The following is a 20,639-nucleotide window of genomic DNA, read 5'->3' as shown; positions in this document are numbered from 1 at the left end:
TGTCCATATTCTGCCAGCAAGCCAAGGGGGTAATAGATTTATGGAAGCTATTGTATGTGCTACTCCCATATGTATCAGTCCTGTTCCTCAACTGGTAAATATATATTCCTTCTGGGGAAGGATTGGGTAATCTAGCTTTTCTAGGCAACTGAATGGCATATTTACACCATTGTGAACAATATATCAGAAGGGATGTATCATCCCATACCAGATCCTAACTCAATAATAGCAGGTGCTCTGCAGTTGTTGAATATTCCATTCCTGAGATTATAGGTTTACAGTATTTTCTTTATTAGTCGCCATTGATATATAAACCATCTGAAGCTGCCTCAACAATCTCACATAAGACATTTTTCACCTTCAGTAGACCAATTCCAACTTAACCGACCACAAGGTTGCTATAAAATGAAATCCTCGGCTTTGCAGCCACATACCTCGACTCTGCAACCCTTATTCTTACTTGTACATATGACCCATGAAGAATGAGCATGAACAAGTTCTACTCTGACCCCAAGGGGAGGGCACACCCCAAAAGCTATATTTACACTGCACATAAAGAGGAAATGTCAAACTCTCCTATTTACTTCATCCATGACCTGCTGTTAAATGCCTTGAGACATTATCATGAAGTCACTCTCATACCTACAGCTCATTCTTGGTAAAGCTGAGTGACAACCAATGCAGATGGCATTAAAGCCCCAGATTCTTACTGCTTTCCATGACTCTGAATGGCAAGTCAGCTGCTGTTATGGTAGTACTGTGGTTGGATCTGCCGTGGGGGCGCTGCGGGTGACTATAGTATGTTCTTCACTACAATATAATAATGTTATGGGGATACTGCTGCACTCGCGACACTGTGCTGTTATTGTGACATAGGAATTGTTTCGGGTTTTTTAAGTGCCTGAGAAGAGTTTTTTTTATTTGTTATAAAATATTTGTTACAAAATAAAAAAATACGACAAAAATTTTATTACATTTCAAACATGCATTTTCTGACATTTTTCATGTCCTGCAGATAACTCTGGGGAACACTGCAGAAAGCACATGGTGTGTGTTCTAGAAAAAAACCCCTGTCACAAACAAAAATAATACGTATGTGGTGCAATTTACATTTTACTATACAATTTACAGTAACATTTGGATGGAAAAATAGAGAGTAAAGAAAAACAGTGTCATAACCTTCATTTTAAAAAGCTAGAAAAAATACTGTTTGTGATACCAGCCTTATGGCGGCACTACAGCTGGCTCTGTTATGGAGACTCTTTATTGTTTCTGGTGCAGTTGCAATTTTTTTTCTAATCCAGACTGTTTCTTGACTTAAACAACTGGTGCTGTTTCTGTACCCAGTATCCTAATGATAGTCTCTACTGTACGGTGGGTGATTCCAGATCGTCTGCCCTAGTCCAGAACCGCCCATCTGACCGTAGGGAACCTAATCAACATATCAGGGTGATGGCACACAGGGTGGTGGATGCATCAATTTCCAAGTCACAGGTGTTTCACTTCTCTGTGGGGCTGTGTTTACATGGTGCTTTTTAAGGATGGGTAATTTAAAGGGATTGTCCAGGATAACCCATTTTTGGCAAGGAAGTTGGGGAAGGGGTCCCCTACCCCCCATAATCCCCTTTCCCCGGTGCCTTACACAGTGATTCGGCCCTGCTGCTCCCAGGTATTGTTTTGTTGGAAACCCTCACTGCAAATGACTACTGATTCAAATCAGCAGCCTCAGTAAAGGAACTGGGATATCACCTGTGACATCCTGTGTCCTTTCCTCAGGACACTCAATGACCAGGGAGCAGCAGGACCTGACCGCAGTGGGAGACGTCGGAGTACCAGGGACAGATATGTTTAGTTTTTTTTTTAATTCACCTTCTCCAGCCTCCTTAGCAAAAACAGGATTATCCTGGACAACCCTTTAAAGAGAACCTTTAATAAGTGCTGTGCCACTACTTCCAGAGCAGTTGGATTTTTTTTTTCTATAGCCCCACAATTCCTAAGCAATAAGTGCTGTTAGTTTTGGTGCCTGATTTGCTATTTAAGTTGTGTATTGTCAGCTGGGTGGTGTCAGGCAGGAGCAGGCAAGGGGTGTGATTTTGGACTCTAACCCCGCCATGTCTGATTGGAGCTATGAAACACACCCCTTTGCCCCTGTCTGACACTACCCATCTGATAGTACAGAGCCTTAGTAGCGGCGGTTTCCCTATAGGTATAATTGGAGCAGAAGGTCTGCAGAGGAAAAAACTGTGAACTTTCTGTGAAAAGCACTAGGGGAAAAGCTCACGTTGCGAAAATGCAGTGGCAAAAACGCTGCATTTTACATTACCTGCAAATTGGATGGAATTCTGGCTAATCCCATCCACATATTGCTGGAAAAAAATCTGGAGCGGAAATGCCACGATGTTCTGTAGCAGTGTAGGGGTGATGTCACAAGCTGTGGTATATAATTGGGTGTCATCAGCGTGAAGGTAATATTGGAAGCCAAATCTGCTATTGGTTTCTCCAATAGGAGCTGTGTATAGAGAGGAGGATGGAGCCTAGGTCTGAGCCCTGAGGAAACCCAACAGTAAGGAGAAGAGGAGAAGAAATAGCACCAGTGGGGGGCCACACAGCAGTGGAGTGCCGGCGATATAACTGACCTCTGATTGTGGGCATTAGCGTCTGGTGTGCGCTGTAATGTATGTGTAGCTTTAAAGACCTGGCAACCGCCATACTATTACAATGGTTAAAAATGGATCCAACAATTTCTACTAAAGCTAAAATAAATACAAAAAAACACAAAACCCCCCCCAGACATGTAAAAAGACCCATTCACTCTGTGCTACTAAATAAAGGTCCATCACTTGGCCGTTTTTCCTTGTCATAGCAGAGAGGTGGAGACGACATGGCGGGGGATGGGGGCGGCAGCATGAATAAATGTACCAGTACAAGCTCTGCTTATGAGTGAGCGCCATATTTAAAGTGCTGAAAATTGCCAAGTAGCCTTCAAATTTGGGTGTGTTTTGCTTGATCTTTACCATGTTAGAGCCTGACCTCCCTCAGAAGAGGGCCAGTCTGACTATGGTCCTAACTCTATATACTGCATGGCACCGTCTCATGATTTTGGATCACTCCCTATTTGAAGCTATAAAAGTAGCTGGAACATTTATGAATTTCCCGCCCTGAGATATTCCCCTTCTCTCGAATAATAACATTATTCCACAGACATTCACGCAGAATCAATTAGGTTGGTATTCCTCTACCAACATGGCCGCATCCTCCCGTCACTGACCTCCGACCTCCCTTATAGTGTGTCATTACGTTCGTCCAATCAGAAATGACGTACATTTGTGTCAGCCAATTGGATTAGGGCGCGCTATCTAGTTCTAAAGTGTGGTGGAAGTTGCGGGATTGCGCTCGGTGGCAGTAATGTCTGCAGTGTCGGGCTCCGCTGCGGGCGGCCACAAGAGGAGCCTGGCACAGCTGCTTGGTATAACTGAATTCGCTTTGTGTCATTAGTCTGTGACTGTAGTTACTGTGCCATAGGATGTCTGCCACCCTATGTAATATAGACACGTAGAGCACACTAGGAGTTGTAGTGTTTCAGTAGCAGGAGTGCATGCTGGGGTGGTAGTGGCTGCAGGATGGAGTATTGTAAGGGCTGTACAAGCCGGTGTCTCTAGCTGCTGCTGTGCATGTCTAGATAACACAGTGCACACTGTTCACAGCTGTCTTATCTGCATAGCTATGGCCATTTAATACGGAAGTCTCCTCTCCTGTGGAATAAATGGTGTGACATCCCGAAATTAGAAAGTGGTCCTTCAAGGTGAAATCCTGATGCAGCAGAAATAGTGCTGACAAATCTTATGAACCTCCCTGTTAGAGGACCACCCCATGTCTGACAGCTGAGACCCCTCTGTACAACCTGTCTGTAGACATACCCAAGCTGGATGGTACACGTCCGCACTCCTGGAATGGGAGCACTGGAGATACTTAAGCACATCGCTCGGCTACCTCCAGTGCTCATATTGAAGTGAATGGGAGTACAAATGCTTTCCATCTAATAAGTGGCATGTCTACATTCAGGTGGCGGCTGCAGGCACAACGAGGGTAAAATATCCCTGCTTTCAGGATCATGGGGGTCTTAGTGGTCAGACCCCTACTGATCAGATATCCAACAGTAACACTCAGTATCAGTGGATGCCAATACAGAGGATTACAATGTCGGATTGTAATGGAGGCAAATGCTGTTGGGCCCTAGAGTACATCCCATTTTACTCTTCTTATCTGCCCCTGGGGGTGTGGCCTTAAATAATTATCATTAATTGTAATCAAGGTCAAATGCCTGATTAATTGGGATTTTGATTTCGGACATAATCGACCAGCCCACAGAATGTTTCCATTCACTGATAGCAAGCAGAGGGCTTGAAAACCGAAGAATCAAAGAGAAAAATGTATTAGAAAGATGTAGACTTCACATAACGCTAAGCTTGGTTTGCATGAGACTTGGAACCCCCTTTATTAACCCTTAAGTACTATCACGTTGTCTATCATAATGATATGTGTATGATAGACACCATGATGGTACTTAAGGGTTAAATGGTTTCTTCTCCCTCATACTCTTACTGTCTTATATTTACTACTCGAAGTAACAGAGATATGTGAAATCTCCTTATCACCTACAAGATACTGTATATGTAAAAACCCTTGATAAAGCCATTTAGTTGTGAAATTTATAGGTAAGTGTTATTTCTATTGTGCGTTCTCTGTGCTGCATGAATGGAGGTTTTCATTCTAGTTAGGCTTTTGGTGTGACCAGAAAATCTATTGTAGTTGTTTCTAGTCTCAGAGCTCTCATTTGTAATATAACATTTGTATATAAGATATAGTGTGGAGCAAAAAGTATATTTACATGTAGTCATAGTATACAGAGAGACGACACTGGACGTAGCAATAGCAACCAGAAACTGAAGCTGACTGTAGACTATAGATTTTAATATGTGGATTTGGCTGTCAGTCTAATGTCTATTGGGTGGATGAAAAATACCCTTGAGGCCAGTCATAGTAAGCATTGCCTGATGCTGTTGTTTGCCCCAGGGATAAACTGTGTCCGATACATCTAGCAGTCACTCATCTCCCCCAGGTTCAGAATGGCTCTTTGGCTTGCAGGAGCTGGGGCTGACTGCTGTTTATCTACACAAGTGCTGATGGGAACAATTGATGCCATTCTTAATATTGCAGATTGTGCTGATAATAAGTGCAGATTATATAGTGTCTCTCATATTGCCAGGGTGTATAGCCACAGGAAACCCAGGACTTATTTCTCATTACTGGCAGTCTCCTCTGTACACATAAATACTTCATTTTCAGCTAACAGGCCAAAGAGAGTGGACAGGAAAGCTGAATCCAGCAATAAAAGCCTGCAGGAGGCGGCATTGTATCTGCTGAGCTGTCGTCAGGATGTAAACCAGTTCCTGTTAGAGGTAAGAAGAGATCAGACTCATTTCAGTTGCTGTTCACACGTGGTATTGGAAGGGTTTGTTCATAGCTGCAACACAAACAATAACTTGGTGATTTCCACTGTCACCGCTTGGCTGGGGATTAAAGAATGAATAGCATTTCCTTAATATTTTAAGATCCAGAATGATCCCTTTTGTTGGATGAGTGATCAGATAACTTGCAGGTATTTTAAGACCAGTGAAAATACAATCTTAAAGGAACACTTTGTTCCTTATTGAAGCAATCACAAAATAGACATGGCTCCAGCAGTACGAAATGTTCCCACATATACATTTAGACTTCATGTTCATCATATTACTTAGGTCAAACTGTTTGATAACTCTGAGTGATGACTAATATGGCCCTATTGCAGTTATTCTTCTTTCCTAAGCACATTAAAATGGTTGTCCAGGAATTTCAGAAGTCAGGAAGGAAACTGGGAAATGGGAAACTTGAAAAAACAAATCATACTTACCTGTCCCTGGTGCTCTGGTGTCCGCCACCACTGTCGGGTTCAGCGTGTGCCGTGCCTTGGCCAATGGAAGTCGTGCACCAACCTTGACCACTGAGTGACATCACCAGTTTCTCTTAAAGTGTAACTTGACCTTCTGACATCATTTGATTACTGACAGTATTTGAGTCGTTAATAAATTTTTAAATATACTTTGTTAATAAATTTTGAATAAATTCAGCGAAATCCTGTGTTTTTTTTTTTTTTTTTTTTTACATTTTATAACTCTTTTTCTTGTTTCTGTATTGAGAGATTTTTCCTGCCTCTCACCGAATGTTACTGTGTAGGGAGTAGGGGCCTGTCTAGTAGAGAAAATTTGGGGGCGGAGGGTACAAACTTGCTTTTTGTGTCATGAAAAAGCACACTAAGCGCCCATTCACACGGCGGAAACCTATTCCGCTGTGTGAGTTTTCCATGCATCTAGCCGCAACGAATGCCGTTGCAGTGTATCGGCATCCCGTTGTGGCATTCCGCTCTTGTTTAGGCTCGAATGAATGGGCCTAATCGGGAGTGAGTCTCAAGCCGTGAACGCCACGTCTGAGTCAGCCGTGGGGAGATCGGGCATGTCGCTTCTTTTTCCGGCTAGCTGAAAATAATTGCTAGCGGGGAAAAAAAAGCAAGTGACTCCCATTGAAATGAATGGGAGCCTTTTTTGCAGGTGGACTCCACTTCAAAATCCGCCTGCAAAAAACTCCATGTGAACATACCCTTAGGCTTCAGGAAAAATTGCAGCTGTGTAATATATACAATATAAAAATCCCAATCCCAACTGTGTTTTCAAGCAGTGATATCTCTGGAAATAATTTATATAACACTGCAGCTTTAGTGTCACATGAAAGAAGAAAATCTCCCCTTTCGTATGACACAAAAAGCTATTTTGTACGTTTTATAATGTCCGAGATATAACTGAAGTGACCCTCTCTTACTTTCATTTTCTACATGTTACACAACCCTGTAATTCATACATAGTAACAGTCAGTGGGGGGTGGGGGGGGGGCAACACGGTGGCTCAGTGGTCAGCACTGCAGCGCTGGAGTCCTGGGTTCAAATCCTGCCAGGAACAACATCTGCAAGGACTTTGCATGTTCTCTCCGTGTTTTCATGGATTTCCTCCCATTCTACAAAGACATACTGATAGGAAAATAAATGTACATTGTGAGCCCTATATGGGGGTCACAATCTACATAAAAAACAAACAAAACAGTAACATTCAGTGAGAGGCAGAGAAGCGCTCAATACGGACTCAAGGGAAAGAGTGAAAAATGCAGGATTCCACAGAAGTGATGCAACATTTGTTAATAAAGTATATTATAAAATGTAACACAAATACCGCCAGAAAATCAAAAGTTGTCCGAAAGTTTAGTTACACTTTAACTGTGGCTGCTGAGGCTTCTGACTGGCCTCAGCGGTCATGTGCAGACTTTTGCTGGCAAAGGAGTGCTAGGAACAAGCGAGTATGGTGTATTTATTTATTTTTAGCTTTCGCCTCCCCATGATTTCTGAATTTGCTGGACAACCCCTTTGAAGCCATATTCACCTAGTTATTCATTAAATAATATTTAGTCACTTGGCAATAAATTTACACTTAAGTTTTGTTAGTTTATTGTTGAATGTCCTGCAAGGCTAAGGTCACATGTAATGGGCCACAGTATAAAAAGCACTGCAGGAAAAACTTTTTTTCCTTCAGCGCTTCCACTATACTTAGGTTTCCTAGGTTTCCATATTCCTATGTTTCTGTAGGTATAATTGACATGCAATGTGTGGATGTGATTTGCTAGAATCTCATACACTTGTCAGTGACCGTAAAACGCCACGGTTTTTGCTATGGCACTTCTGCCACGGCCAAACCACAGTGATTACGCCACATGGGACTCCTGCCTAAGGATCCTTTGCTTCTAAAAAGCTGTACATAGGCTAATTCTGGTCATACACATTGTATACTTTGCAGAACTTTCACATTTTATATCAATACGTATGGCGATGGCTCAAATGTCCCTTAATGTCTTCTATTGGCTATCCATACAAATCTTATTTTTACCCTTCAAAATAATTTGCCCCAGAGACGCCGGTCACCTATTCCTGCTGCTTTTACTGAGAAAACAGGCAAACTAGAGTGAACAATTCTTCATCTGATATCCTTGTTATTTGTATACGAAGCTTTATGGAAGGAACACTGAAAGATATAGAATTCTGTAAAATTTGCATTGTAAGTTTGATACACCACACTCTTTTATTGCAGGTCCATCATTAATGTACTATGATTAGACGATGACCACATGCACATTTCTTTTTTTGCTACGTAGGTAGAAGCTCCTCCATGTAAGAAAGTGGACAATGGCTGCTCAACATCCTGTCATACTCAGAAGTCAGTGGCATTTACAGATACATTTATTGGTAAGTGTTAAAGGGAGTCTGTCAGGTCCTAAACACATCTCAAGCCTCTGATAGTAGGTGAAATATTCTTATGGTATAAGATGTAATCCTGTTTCTCTGGATAGGCAGATTATACATCATTGGTGGACTTGATTTACCAGATTTACCTATAGACTGCCACAAATGCTTTGGTTTCCATCTGGAAAAACTTCCTTTTAACAGACAGCCTTGACATCTCATGACATGACTGTAGGCCTGTCCTGATGCACTTGCAGGTTGATTTGCTTATCCGCGATCATGTTTGCATTGCGTTATTGGTTTGAGGCCAAAAATGTCAGCAGGATAATCTGTATCAAACTAATGACGGTACCTTGTTAAGCTGCATCTACACTTAAGAAAAATGTATTTATTTTGCATTGCAGCTCCATTTTCATGAAAATCAGAGTTTTATCCTTCCACAAATGAGCTGAAAATGGCTTTTTTGGCGTTTCTTCTGCAGGAAGGGCTTTGCATTTTTATTTAGACTATGGCCCCTAACTGCAAATAAAGTGGAAAACGTCACTCAAGCAATGGGGATGGAGCTGGGGGCAGTTATTGGGAGCACAGAATGAGGTCCAAGCAGGAGAAGAAATGCCCATAAAGCCCTTTTCAGATAATTTTCATATGATGGAGCAGCAATGCAGAATAAAAGATACATTTTTGGTAAGTGTAGAAGTTGCTCTACAAGGTACTGTCATCAGTTTGATGCTGATTTTACTGCTGCAGACTCCATTTAGAGGCTTTTATATGGCAATATCATTGGTTTTAAAGGCAAAAATGTAGATATTTAGGCTTTTTTGGAAAGCCTGGAAACAATTAATATGGCTGCATTTGCTTGGCCTGCGAGACTTGTGACCCAAGTATCCCAAACTTTGGAATGGCAAATCTGCTTAGTAATACAGTTACGCTTGACATACGTACTGAAGATATTCCTATGAGGGTCTAGGAAAGTTGTGTGACTTTGTAGAAAGCAGGGAGAAGAGGAAATGGTGCGATGACAGAATAATTTATTCCTAAAGTTTATTATTCTGTATTTTTACTATTCAGCAAGGGTTTGCTCTCCACCTTTTGCAAAGCTACAATTCCCAACATTTCAAAGCATGCGATGTGTAGTTTTGCAACAGCCAGAAACCACTACTATATAGTAATATGCATATTATTTTTCCCTTTTTCCCCTCTTTCAAGCATCTGCATTGCAAGATCAAGCCTTATACTTGAACTTGGCACCAAATACGTTAGGAGCTAAAGCAGCTGTGTCTAACATCCAGAAGATTTGCTATAGTATTACAGATGAAGTAGAGGGATCAGTCCTGAGCCAGGAGCAGAGGGTAAGCCACCTTCAGTTCGGTAAAGTAAGAAGATGGTAATGATATGACTCAACTGAAGTGTACACTATGTGACTTACCAATGCTATCACAATGTAGGGAAATTCTGCCATTTTAATGCAATATTCCTTTAATATGGTGAACTATTCCTTTAAAGAGGACCTTCCACCAGCTCCACCAATTCATGTTTTTAACAACTATTAATAATTGCTGCTCCACTGATTCCAGCACAGTTAGAATTCCTTCTCTAGCCCCCAACATTCCCGACCAACAAGTATAGTCAGTTTTGGTGTCTGATGTACTAATTAAGCTCTTTAATGTCAGAAGGGCAGTGTCAGGAAGGGGTCAAGATTCAGAGCTCCAATCAGAAGCAGCCAGTGTCAGAGCTCAGAATCATCCCCCTTGTCTGCTCCTGCCTGACACCGCCCTCCTGACAGTACAGAGCCTAAATCGATCGGTCACCAAGACTAATAGCATTGATTGCTCAGGAATGGTGGGAGCTATAGAAAAAATTCCAACTATACTGGAATCAGTGGAGCAGCAGCTATTAAATGATGTACTTGTTGGAGGTGCTGAAAGGTCTTTTTTAATGTGAAGTAGTGTTATATTTGTAGCATCTTTTTAAGTGAAAAAGTGACTTAAAGAGACTAAATTGCTCCAGTCTTAGCACTTGTAAACTTTAATGGGGTATTCCCATCGCACACTCTTATGGAATATTTGTGTGAGGCTGCACTGGGATCTGCACCTGTTTTGAGAGATGTGACATCCTCTCAGTGGCCTTGAGATGGAGGTCAGGAGACCCCCCCTTATTGAGTTAGTGGTTGGCCTCTGAGGTGGCGCATGATCCCTTAAGGGGAATCTATCACCAAGTACATCATTTGATTGCCACCGTGCCCCAGGCCAGTTTGGATTTTTTTTTCTCTTCCATTTACCTGTTCAGAAGCTATTGACCCTGGAAGCTTGAATGTAAACTAACTGTGATTCGCTCATCACCCACTTGGAGAATCTGAGCTAGTTTTCATGTAACTTTCCTGGTGGACGGATTTAAAACTAAAAAGTCCATAATGCTCAGAGACCCAGCGGCAGTCAGTTTATGTATGGCATTTATCATTTTACACTTGAGGAAGGTCTTTTTTAAACTAAAAGGTGTACTTATAATATCTCACATATTTACATTGAATTTATGGACATTTTATGTCCATTAATGGAGTATTGTTGTGTGAAATATTTATAGGGTATGCACGATAGGTGCGTGTCCCACCTTTCTGAACACTCATCTGTTGGGACATTCAGGGTCCATTGACCATATAACCCCTTCACTGATTTTCATCGGTTGCTTTTCACTGAAGAAAGTCAATGATGATTTTATCTTTCCACATCCCTCTGTACTGGAGTTGTAGAAGGGGCGCTTATCAAACGTAACCTATGGATTTGTAATGGGTTTTAGTGTGAAAAGATGGAACTAAGCCCCAGATCTTTGCATTCCCAAACTAGTAGACAGTTGTGTCCCCAGGACTAATCAATACAAGTAGAATAGTATGAACCTTTACTAGTTGTAGCTGTAATATGCTCACTTTATTGCTGGAGACTCTAACATATATTGTGTTCTTAATTTCTGACAGGACAGACTGATGGGTTTTCTTCAGACATTGAAGGGACTGCTGGTGAAAAATTATATTAGTCGATCAGTTTTTTTAGAGCAGATCTGGGAACAAGAGGTAAGTGACACCGTTCATGTGGAATGATCCTAAGTGACTTGTATGCTATATTGAGGAAAGTTTTGAGATTGTACATAATAAAATGTAAATGGTATTATTAAAATGTAGAAGAACTTAGGAATCACAGCAACTCTGTAACTTTACGTGGTCTGTCACTTTATGACTGAGGGGGTCGCTGAGGTTCATAATGCTTAAAAGTTGCCAGTGCTTTGTTGTCTGAATTACGCTAGGTTCACACTAGCGCCCGGAGTCCGTTCTCAGCTTTCCGTCTTTTGCATGCAGAAGAAGGAAAGCTGTCAGACCGGGTCCGGCCGTGAGCGCCGGTGAGCGTTTTATGCTCTCTGCCGCAAAACCGTTTTTTTTTTAAATCGGACACTGAGTACTGCATGTCCGACCCTGTGTCCAATTTAAAGAAAACAGTTTCGCAGCGGAGAGCATAAAACGCTCACTGGCGCTCACGGCCGGACATCTTTCAAACCCATTCAAATGAATAGGTATGAAAGAGTCCTGCAGGTTTCCATCTCCTGCTCAGTTTTGTGCAGGAAACGGAAACCTGCAGAACGGAGAGCGGACGCAGATGTGAACGAGCCCTTACTGCATTACTAAGTACAATGCCAGGCATCTAAAACCTGTCACCACTGGACTCTTGAGTAGTGGAAATGTGTTTTGCAAGTTTGTGAACTGCTACCTACCTGACTACATTGTGCCAACTGTAAAGTATGGTGGGGGAGGATAATGCTATGGGGCTGTTACATAGGGAGTTGGCCTAGGCCTTTAGTTTGAAGAGGGATCTTAATGCTTTTGGATACCAAAACATTTTAGGCAATGTATGCTTCCAATTTTGTGGGTACAGTTTGGGGAAGGCCCTTTTCTCATCCAGCATGAATGTGTCCCAGTGCACTTAAGAAAGGTCCGTGGTTGGGTGTGGAACAACTTGACTGGCCCATTTGAACACCTTTGGGATGACCTAGAATGGAGTTTGCTAGCTAGGCGCTTTCTTCCAACACCCAGTGCCATACTTTAGAAATGTTCTCCTGAATGGCCAAAATTCCCACAGACACACTTCAAGATCTTGTAGAAAGTTTTCTCAGCAGGGTGTAAGCTGCTTTAGCTTTAAAGAGTCGAACCAACTCCATATTCATTCCTTTGAATTTGAATTGGGGAAATCTATAAAAGGTCCTGTAGGTGTAATGTGCTGTTGTCTTTATAGTTTGCTGTGTATCTCCCTGCGTTCCTGTGGAATTGCCTAGTATAAACATTATGGCACCAAAGCAGGTTTATCTGGATGAAAGATATAAGCAGCGGTACAGTGGATTCTGTAGTAAAATGTCTTTAATGTATTAATTTCTCCCATGTAGCGCACTCCTGTAATTGAAGTTATATGGCACTTACAGAACTTGGACATTGTTGGGCTGGAGGACATTTTAGAGAGGTAATTGGTAATGTCTTGAGCTTTGAAAAATCACTTGAATAAATTCTTACAGCAGTTATGATCACCTGTCTTGGGTGCTAAATTCAAAGGCAGTCTGTCACTAGGGTGAATATTAAATCAGCGACATAGATATGACAGTCTCACCTGAATCTAATAACTTGTCCCCAATTAAATTTTGTGCTTCCTTTGCAATATTTATTTCACAATATGCAAATGTGCAGTCTGGAACACAGAGGGCAGCTCTGTTCCTCTAAACTGCCATATAACTGTAGTGACCCTCCACATGAAGACAGACATAAAGACATGAAGACAGATGTATGAAGTATGATGTGGTGTGGGGGGATATATACGGGGGTATGCTATTGGTGACGTTCCGTTTCTGGAAACAGAACGTCACTGGAATATCTGAAAATGTGTCTGGGTCGGTCACCCAGCGATATGGGTAAATATAAATTTTTGGTAAAGAGAGTAAGTTAGAAATTAGGTGGGGGAAGGGTGTTTAGCTTAGTTTAGAAATATGATTTTATCCTGGTCAACCGGGAACAACAAGGGGAAGTGTGAAAAAATTCAGGATTTCACAGAAAGGATACAAAACGTAATAAAGTATATTACAAAATTTATTAATAACATAAATACTGCCAGAAAATCAAAAGTTATCCGAAAGTATAGTTACGCTTTAAAGAAAGAAGGAGGGAATGGAGTTTAAACTTCGGCTTTAAATTTAGCACTATAGGTAATCTATCTGTGGATATTGGTTTCTCTAATTGTTAGCAATCCATAATTTTCGGAGATGCGTTTTTCTCAGCATGCCTTCGCCAGTATGCTTTTCAGGCACTCCTTAAGAGCTTCTTACTGTTTATCAATGACAATTTTATCTAAAGCCTCTTTTCTCATTACATGTGTACCTCTTCCCATATGATGTTCAATTAAATGCTTGAACATATTGTATGATCTGACATTGCTTTGTTCTTTATTGTAAAATATTTGAAATCTCATAAAACATTTGATTAATAATGAAAGTGAGGAGGCAATGCATGCGTATTAGAGCAACAACAAAGCCACCCTCTTTGCTTCAGATTGCTCATTTTCATATTGTGAAATAAATTAATATATTTGCAAAAGATCCACAGATTTTTATGGGAAGAAAGACTTGATATTCCGGTTTAATATGCTTCACCCTGGCTGCCTTTAAAGGTTACTATGATATACCAGATACTAGACCCCTGGAGACATAATAATGACACCTTGCTGCTTCCCATTTTTGTAGCTGATACTAGTATATTATTTGCAAGTTCCCATGATATATGTAACAGTTTGAGTGATATGAAAGCCCTCTTATTTCTGCAGTTGTAAAGACCCTCACTCTGCAGTGGACTGGTTCTGCAAGGAGCTGCATTTACTCTTCCTGCACATAGAAAAGTCTCCTGATGTACAGTTTTGTGAGCAAATGATATCCAGTAAGTTTGTATAACTTGTTTTCTAGTCTTTGGCAATATGTTGATCCTGGAAATGTCTATCAGCTGTCTGTAGTAAGTGTAAGGGTAGGTTCATACGGTGGAAAATGGTTTCCGCCATGTAAACTTCTGTGTGGCTAGCTGCGACTCGATGCCGATACCCAAATGAATGGGCCTAAACAAGAGCATGTCTCGAGCTGCAGACACTGCGGTTGACTGAGGTGCCACGTTTGCAGCAAGATAGGTCATGTTGCTTCTTTTTTTCTGCTACTACCGTGTTTCCCCGATAGTAAGACACCCCCGATAGTAAGACGTAGCGGGGGTTTTAGGGAGTTCGGCTAATGTAAGACATACCCCGAAAGTAAGACATAGTGGGACTTTCGGGGTAAAAATAATGTAAGACACTGTCTTACTTTCAGGGGGGTGTTACTACCGTATCGGGGAAACACGGGGCTCCGCTGTGCTGTGAGAGCCGGGGGGAACTCCCCGGAGAGGGAGGGGGCGTTCCCCCCCGGCTCTCACAGCACAGCGCTGTGAAGAAGGACTTTGCCGGCGGCCGCTTAACACCCCGCGTGCCAGACTCTTCTATTCATTTCAATGGCACGCTTCCATTTAAATGAATGGAAGCGCTCGGCACGCGAGGAGTTAAAAGGATTCTTCCATTAAAAGAAGTTCTTTCCACTGACCACGTCGGAATAGCCTTAAAGGCTATTCGTCTCCTACCTGTTGCCGTAGCCAGCGCCGCCTTCTTCCTCAGCTGCGTCCGTCCCGTCTATGTCCCCGTCGGGTCTCATGGATGACGCATGCGCAGTCGGCTCTGGCTGCGAGAGCCTGTTAGAGCCGACTGCGCATGCGTCATCCATGAGTCCCGACGGGGACATAGACGGAGCGGACGCAGCTGAGGAAGAAGGCGGCGCTGGCTACGGCAACAGGTAGGAGACGAATAGCCTTTTTTAAGGCTATTCCGACGTGGTCAGTGGAAAGAACTTCTTTTAATGGTAGAATCCCGTTAAGCGGCGGCCGCCGGCAAAATCTGCCTGTCGCTTCCATACATTGCAATCGGAGCGTGCTATTCAAATAGTATTCACGCATCTCTAACTTCAATTGTAAGAAGTTACAATTGAAGTTAGAGATGAACGAATACTATTTGAATAGCACGCTCCCATTGCAATGTATGGAAGCGACAGGCAGATTTTGCCGGCGGCCGCCGCTTAACTCCTCGTGTGCTGCCGCTTCAATCCATATGATTGATGATGATGATGGGGGGGAGAGGGTGGTTGGTTTTCCCAATATAAGAGATACCCCGAAAGTAAGACATAGTGGGACTTTTGGGGGTAAAAAGAATGTAAGACACTGTCTTACTTTCGGGGAAACACGGTAGCTAGCGGGGAAAAAAAGCAAGTGGCTCCCATTGAAGTCAATGGGAGCCATTTTTGCAGGTGGGCTTTGAGGCGGATTCCATGTCAAATTCCACCTGCAAAAAACTCTGTGTGAACATACCCTAACAGACTGTGAAGTTTCCATTAGCATTGATCTAAGCATTGCCAGGAGAGACTGTCCGTACATATGTATTCAATGCAGTATGTAGAGGTGAAGCATTTGCTTTAGGGGGAGTCGCATCAAATAACTGGAACTTTGATTTCATACCACCTACCTACCACCTTTATACCTCCATGAACTGCTGCATGTTAAGTTTAAATTCCCGAGTGTGTTTTTAGCTAGTGATATCTCAGATTCTGTTATAGCTAGTACTTATCTCAGCTTTCTTTCTTTCTTTTGCTCAGTACTGGACATTTTAAGTTTTGATGTGTGTGGTTTTGAAATTTTTCCCAGTGTGATGTGTACACAGCGAAAGGGAAGGCAGAGACTGTCCATGCCTTCATTTGGGGAGTCTGGCTGTCACTGACAGCTTGCTCTCCGCTCCTGTAGTTGCCTGATGTTGCGTAGCTGGTGACTGCATGTACAGTACATACAGGTACTTGCAGAATTAGAGGCTGTCCAGGCAAAAATCCTATTTTTTTTTAATTAGGTCGGGGGAGGTGAACAAAAACAAAACAAAAACCATACTTTCCTGTTACTGGTGGTCTTGTGTCCTCTGTTTGGCTGTCTTCTTGCCGTCGAATTCCACACCGGCTGTGACATCCTGGGTCCCTTCAACTGAAGGAGCTGATTGGTCACAGCGTTCACTGAACTGCGGCCTCAGTAACCAAAGTAACAGACCCGGAGACTTCCGCCAGAAGATAACAATGGAGATGCAGAGCCAGTATGTTTGTTTTTTTTTCCCCCCAACACCCCTGGCTTAAGTAAAAAAAAAATTTAGCGTGGACAACCCATTTGAACACCAACACCATACATATAAATACAATGGGACTGATTTATTAAAACTGTCTAAACGTAAAACTGTTTTAGTTCCACATAACAACCAGTCACAATGCAGCTTTCATTTTTTAAGAACTGAATACAAAACGAAAGTTGTCTTTGGTCGCTATGGGCAACCAATTTTTAATTTTCAACCATTTTAATAAATCTGCCTGAATGAGCGGTCAACAAGTTGTTAAATTATATTTCACTTTATCCATGCACTCTAATAGGCCGTATATGTATTACTTCCAGACATACATTTTTCCCGTCTTCATGCTTATCCACAGGTTTCTTAATTGTGCTGATTGGAAAAGCTTTCTGTAAGAAATCTGAATGTCTCAAACTTACCAAGGTAAATGAAATCACAAACATAATCTCTTCTACCTACATTAAAGATTTGTTCTAATGCTATTTTTTTTTTTTTTTGACTATTTCAGATTTGCCTCTCCATATTGGATAAAATGCTTTCATGTAAGTTTCTTTATTGTGAAGTTGTAGGAGTCTTGCTTTGCTAGGAGTGTCAAAGAGCAACCTCAAGTTGAATGGGCAGCAGACGGATGCCTGGGATTTCAGTATCTCTTTACTATACGGCCATTCTTATTCTTTGTATTCCATAACTGCAGGGCCAGGATGAAGGGATAGGTGGGAGTAGGCCATACCCTTAGCTAATTTCCTGTAACAGGGGGAGGGGGCACTATATCATTGGGAAAAATGTCTTGAGTTACATTTTGCTACTTAAGGCTAAGGCCCCACATGGATCAGAAGTGTGTTGATAACTCACCCACTAAGTTTTGTTATGGGACACTATGGCTACTTTCTGCACTTCCTCCACAGGATGTTTCCTATTTTTAGACAAGACCCCCAAGTCTCTACTGTATTTAGTTGCTCTTGTTGATTAATCTTTCAACGGGTTGTCTGGGGAGTTTAAATTCACTTACCTGATTTGACTGATGATGATTATGATGATAATGAAGAACCCAAGGGCTCCAGCCTTGTCATGACCCCACAGGTCACGTGATGTAAAGCAGTGCTCTGCTTTGTCCCTCCTTCCCTGATCTCACAGGCAATTACCTGGGCTATGAAGCTGGCTTTACTCTAGTCATCCAGCCCCAATAGACTGTGAGATCAGGGAAAGAGGAAGGGGTAGGAGTGTTGCTTCTGATCACATGATCTGGGATTGTGACGAGGCCAGAACCACTGGGTCCATCATCATCATCTGCCAGATCAGGTAAGTGAAATTAAACACCCAAAGGGATCCCTTTCAATCCTCTTTCAGACAGTATTCTGTATATAGAAGTAAGAACACTTAAAATTTTATTGTGCACCATCAGTAAAATTGAACCCTGCTGATCAGCCACGTGTAGTTCTAGGTTTGAAATACTAAACAGCAGTGATCGCTCTCTTCATGGTGACTCTGTAAGGAACAAATCAGATAAAGACAGTTGTATTTTTTTGGTTGAGTTGTTTTTAGCAATAAGCAATATTGTAATGAAGACATTACTGGTTTTTCAAACTAAATAAATGGTGATTCTAAGGCCCGGTTCACATCTGCGTTTGGGCCATTCTGTTCCCCTATCTGCATGAAATATGTAGAAAGAAAAGTCCTGCAAGCAGCACTTTTCTCAGTTTTTTTCATGCGGAAACATAGTGGGAAACGAGCAAATCATATTCTATGGGGTCCACGGGTTTCCTTACCGCTTTTTTATGCAGATAGTTTTCCATTTGGGGCAGGGGGGAATCCCCAAGTGGACTCAGCGAATGGAAACCCAAATGCAGATGTTAAACGGGCCTAAGGTCAAGCCTGATAGAGAAAATTGTTGCAGTTATTCGGATCAATTGACCTTAGCCCTGAGCCACAAGACCGTAAGATTCAAAGGATGGTAAGTATTCCCTCTAACATCTGTCCTAAGAGTTATATATGGTGACATAATTTGGGAATAATGTTAAACCAGAATATGACCTCCCATAAGCAGAGAGACTTGCAATTTTAAGGTTGCCATTAGAGATGAGCGAGTACTATTTGAAACTTCAGCTTCGAATAGCACGCTCCCATAGGAATGAATGGATGCAGCCGTCGTCCTGCCGCTTAACCCCCTGCACGCTGGCAGCTCCCATTCATTCCTATGGGAGCGTGCTATTCGAAACTGCTGTTTCAAATAGTACTCGCTCATCTCTAGTTGCCATTACTTTATTTTCATATTATTCTACTGGATTTCAAGAAAAATGAGGCATTGATCTATAGGGAGGTGCGATCCAAAAGGTGGCATTAGAACAAGCTCCCCTTTGTTTCACCAAGGAGCACTTATTTGCATACTTGCTATACTTCAGGTGACTTAAGCAGCAGCCAGCCCTTTCTGGAACCCCTGCTGTAGTTGGCTAGTGGTGTAATAATACGGGGGTTGGTGTTGACCTTTTTACTGGCTAATAATATGCTTCAGCCTCAGTAAAATGTCTATGTGACAACCCCATTACTAATGCAGCAATACAGTAAAAGAATGATGGTCAGTGAACAGAGTGCACAGTATCACTTCATCTCTCTTTACGCTGGATGTAATTCTCAGTATCTGTTCTTATTCTCTATATATGGATGGTGCACAGTACAACTTCTCTTGTCCTTTTTGCTGGGTGTGATACTCCGTGTCTACTGGGCATGAAGTCAGTTGTTATTTTAGTGTCTGTATTTATTCTGAGATATGGGGTCTGTGCTGGAGCCTGGGAGGTGAGAAGATTACTGGACACCAGGCACGTGACTCAGAAATGTCTTATTTTCACTTCCAATGACCCAGTTACTGTCATTATGAAATCCTTCTATGGTGGAAAAGAGGAGAGGGTCATAATGTTCTTTACCTGCTTAGGGCAGTACAATGCCTCGGTTCAGCCCTGCATCTCCCAGCATTCTTTGTTGGATTAAGAACTGATTTTGTAGTTTGCTCCATTGTGTTGTAGGAGCCCAGCTAAGTTGTGGGTGGATCTGTCAAAAGTTTATTAATAGATTCAGTAAGTAATTGACCAGCAGAATTGTGATTGCAGCTCTGGACTATAGATGCCAGAAATGACATTTAATTAGGAGTTTTCCAGAAGTGGACCAGCCGTTTTGCTCTTCATGGGAATAAAATGTACAATTTACAATAATGGTTAATATGTTAATTTTCTAGGGTTTCTTGACTTTATTCCTGAAGCCCAAAATGATCAGTCTTACCAGCCAGGAGTGGAGCAACACTGGTATGTAAAGGATGTTCTGTTGAGACACATTTACTGTCTCCGTTATTTTCTTTTTAGTTCAGTAATTTGTGCACTTTATTGGTGTTCCGTGGGGGAGGGGAGATCCTCCTATCTATATGCAAGTGATATCTAGTATTACAAATCAATGGAGTTAACGTGTCTTCCTGCACATAGTTGTAGTATGCCAGGGAATCTTCATGGTGTGACAACATTCAGCGACAAAAACGTAATATGTCTTAGTCAGAAATAAAAATGATTACAATGGGGGTCTGATTAGAAACTGGGTCTTGCCACAAAAGAGCGCTAATGTGCTGTCCCCTGTGCCCTATAAAATGGCAGTCAGAGTCCACTTTTAGATAGTGTACCTCTTGGTGAGAGATCATTGACTGCTAGTCATGCCTCTATGACATTTTTCCCAGCTGACACACTTTGAGAGGGGGGTGCATCATTGGACTGAGAGAAGTGGAATGGTAGTGGTTTTTGTTTTTTTTTAAACTCGTTTTATTACTTATTTTGAAAGTATGCACCATACATAATGCACAAACATGTAACATATGATTCAAAACAAAGTAAGCAGGTACAGAAACAGAAGAATAACCTCCTCCCCCCCCCCCAAAAAAAAAAAAAGGTATAAAAGGGAAAAATTGGAGCAATCCAACATAATGTAGGTATCAATTGGCATGACATATGGATAATGGAACAGGATGACATAGAGGAACACAACAAATC

At 41.9% G+C, this 20,639-nt stretch overlaps 1 protein-coding gene across 1 annotated transcript in view; it reads left to right on the top strand.

The window, feature by feature from the left end:
- The first annotated feature begins 3,357 nt into the window (after positions 1 to 3,357).
- FANCA (FA complementation group A) overlaps positions 3,358 to 20,639 on the top strand; it is a 44,174-nt gene continuing 26,892 nt past the window's right edge. Inside the window, exons 1-10 of the mRNA XM_075281941.1 lie at positions 3,358 to 3,466; positions 5,347 to 5,459; positions 8,290 to 8,380; positions 9,584 to 9,726; positions 11,346 to 11,441; positions 12,800 to 12,873; positions 14,221 to 14,330; positions 16,976 to 17,040; positions 17,126 to 17,159; positions 19,844 to 19,910. Of these exons, the coding sequence (XP_075138042.1) occupies positions 3,406 to 3,466; positions 5,347 to 5,459; positions 8,290 to 8,380; positions 9,584 to 9,726; positions 11,346 to 11,441; positions 12,800 to 12,873; positions 14,221 to 14,330; positions 16,976 to 17,040; positions 17,126 to 17,159; positions 19,844 to 19,910 (854 nt within the window). The 5' untranslated portion in view covers positions 3,358 to 3,405. The remainder of the gene's footprint in view (positions 3,467 to 5,346; positions 5,460 to 8,289; positions 8,381 to 9,583; positions 9,727 to 11,345; positions 11,442 to 12,799; positions 12,874 to 14,220; positions 14,331 to 16,975; positions 17,041 to 17,125; positions 17,160 to 19,843; positions 19,911 to 20,639) is intronic.

Source organism: Leptodactylus fuscus, chromosome 7, assembly GCF_031893055.1.
Source record: "Leptodactylus fuscus isolate aLepFus1 chromosome 7, aLepFus1.hap2, whole genome shotgun sequence".
NCBI lineage: Eukaryota > Metazoa > Chordata > Amphibia > Anura > Leptodactylidae > Leptodactylus > Leptodactylus fuscus.
Note: the sequence above shows the minus strand (reverse complement) of the source record. Positions and strands in the feature narration are given on the sequence as shown.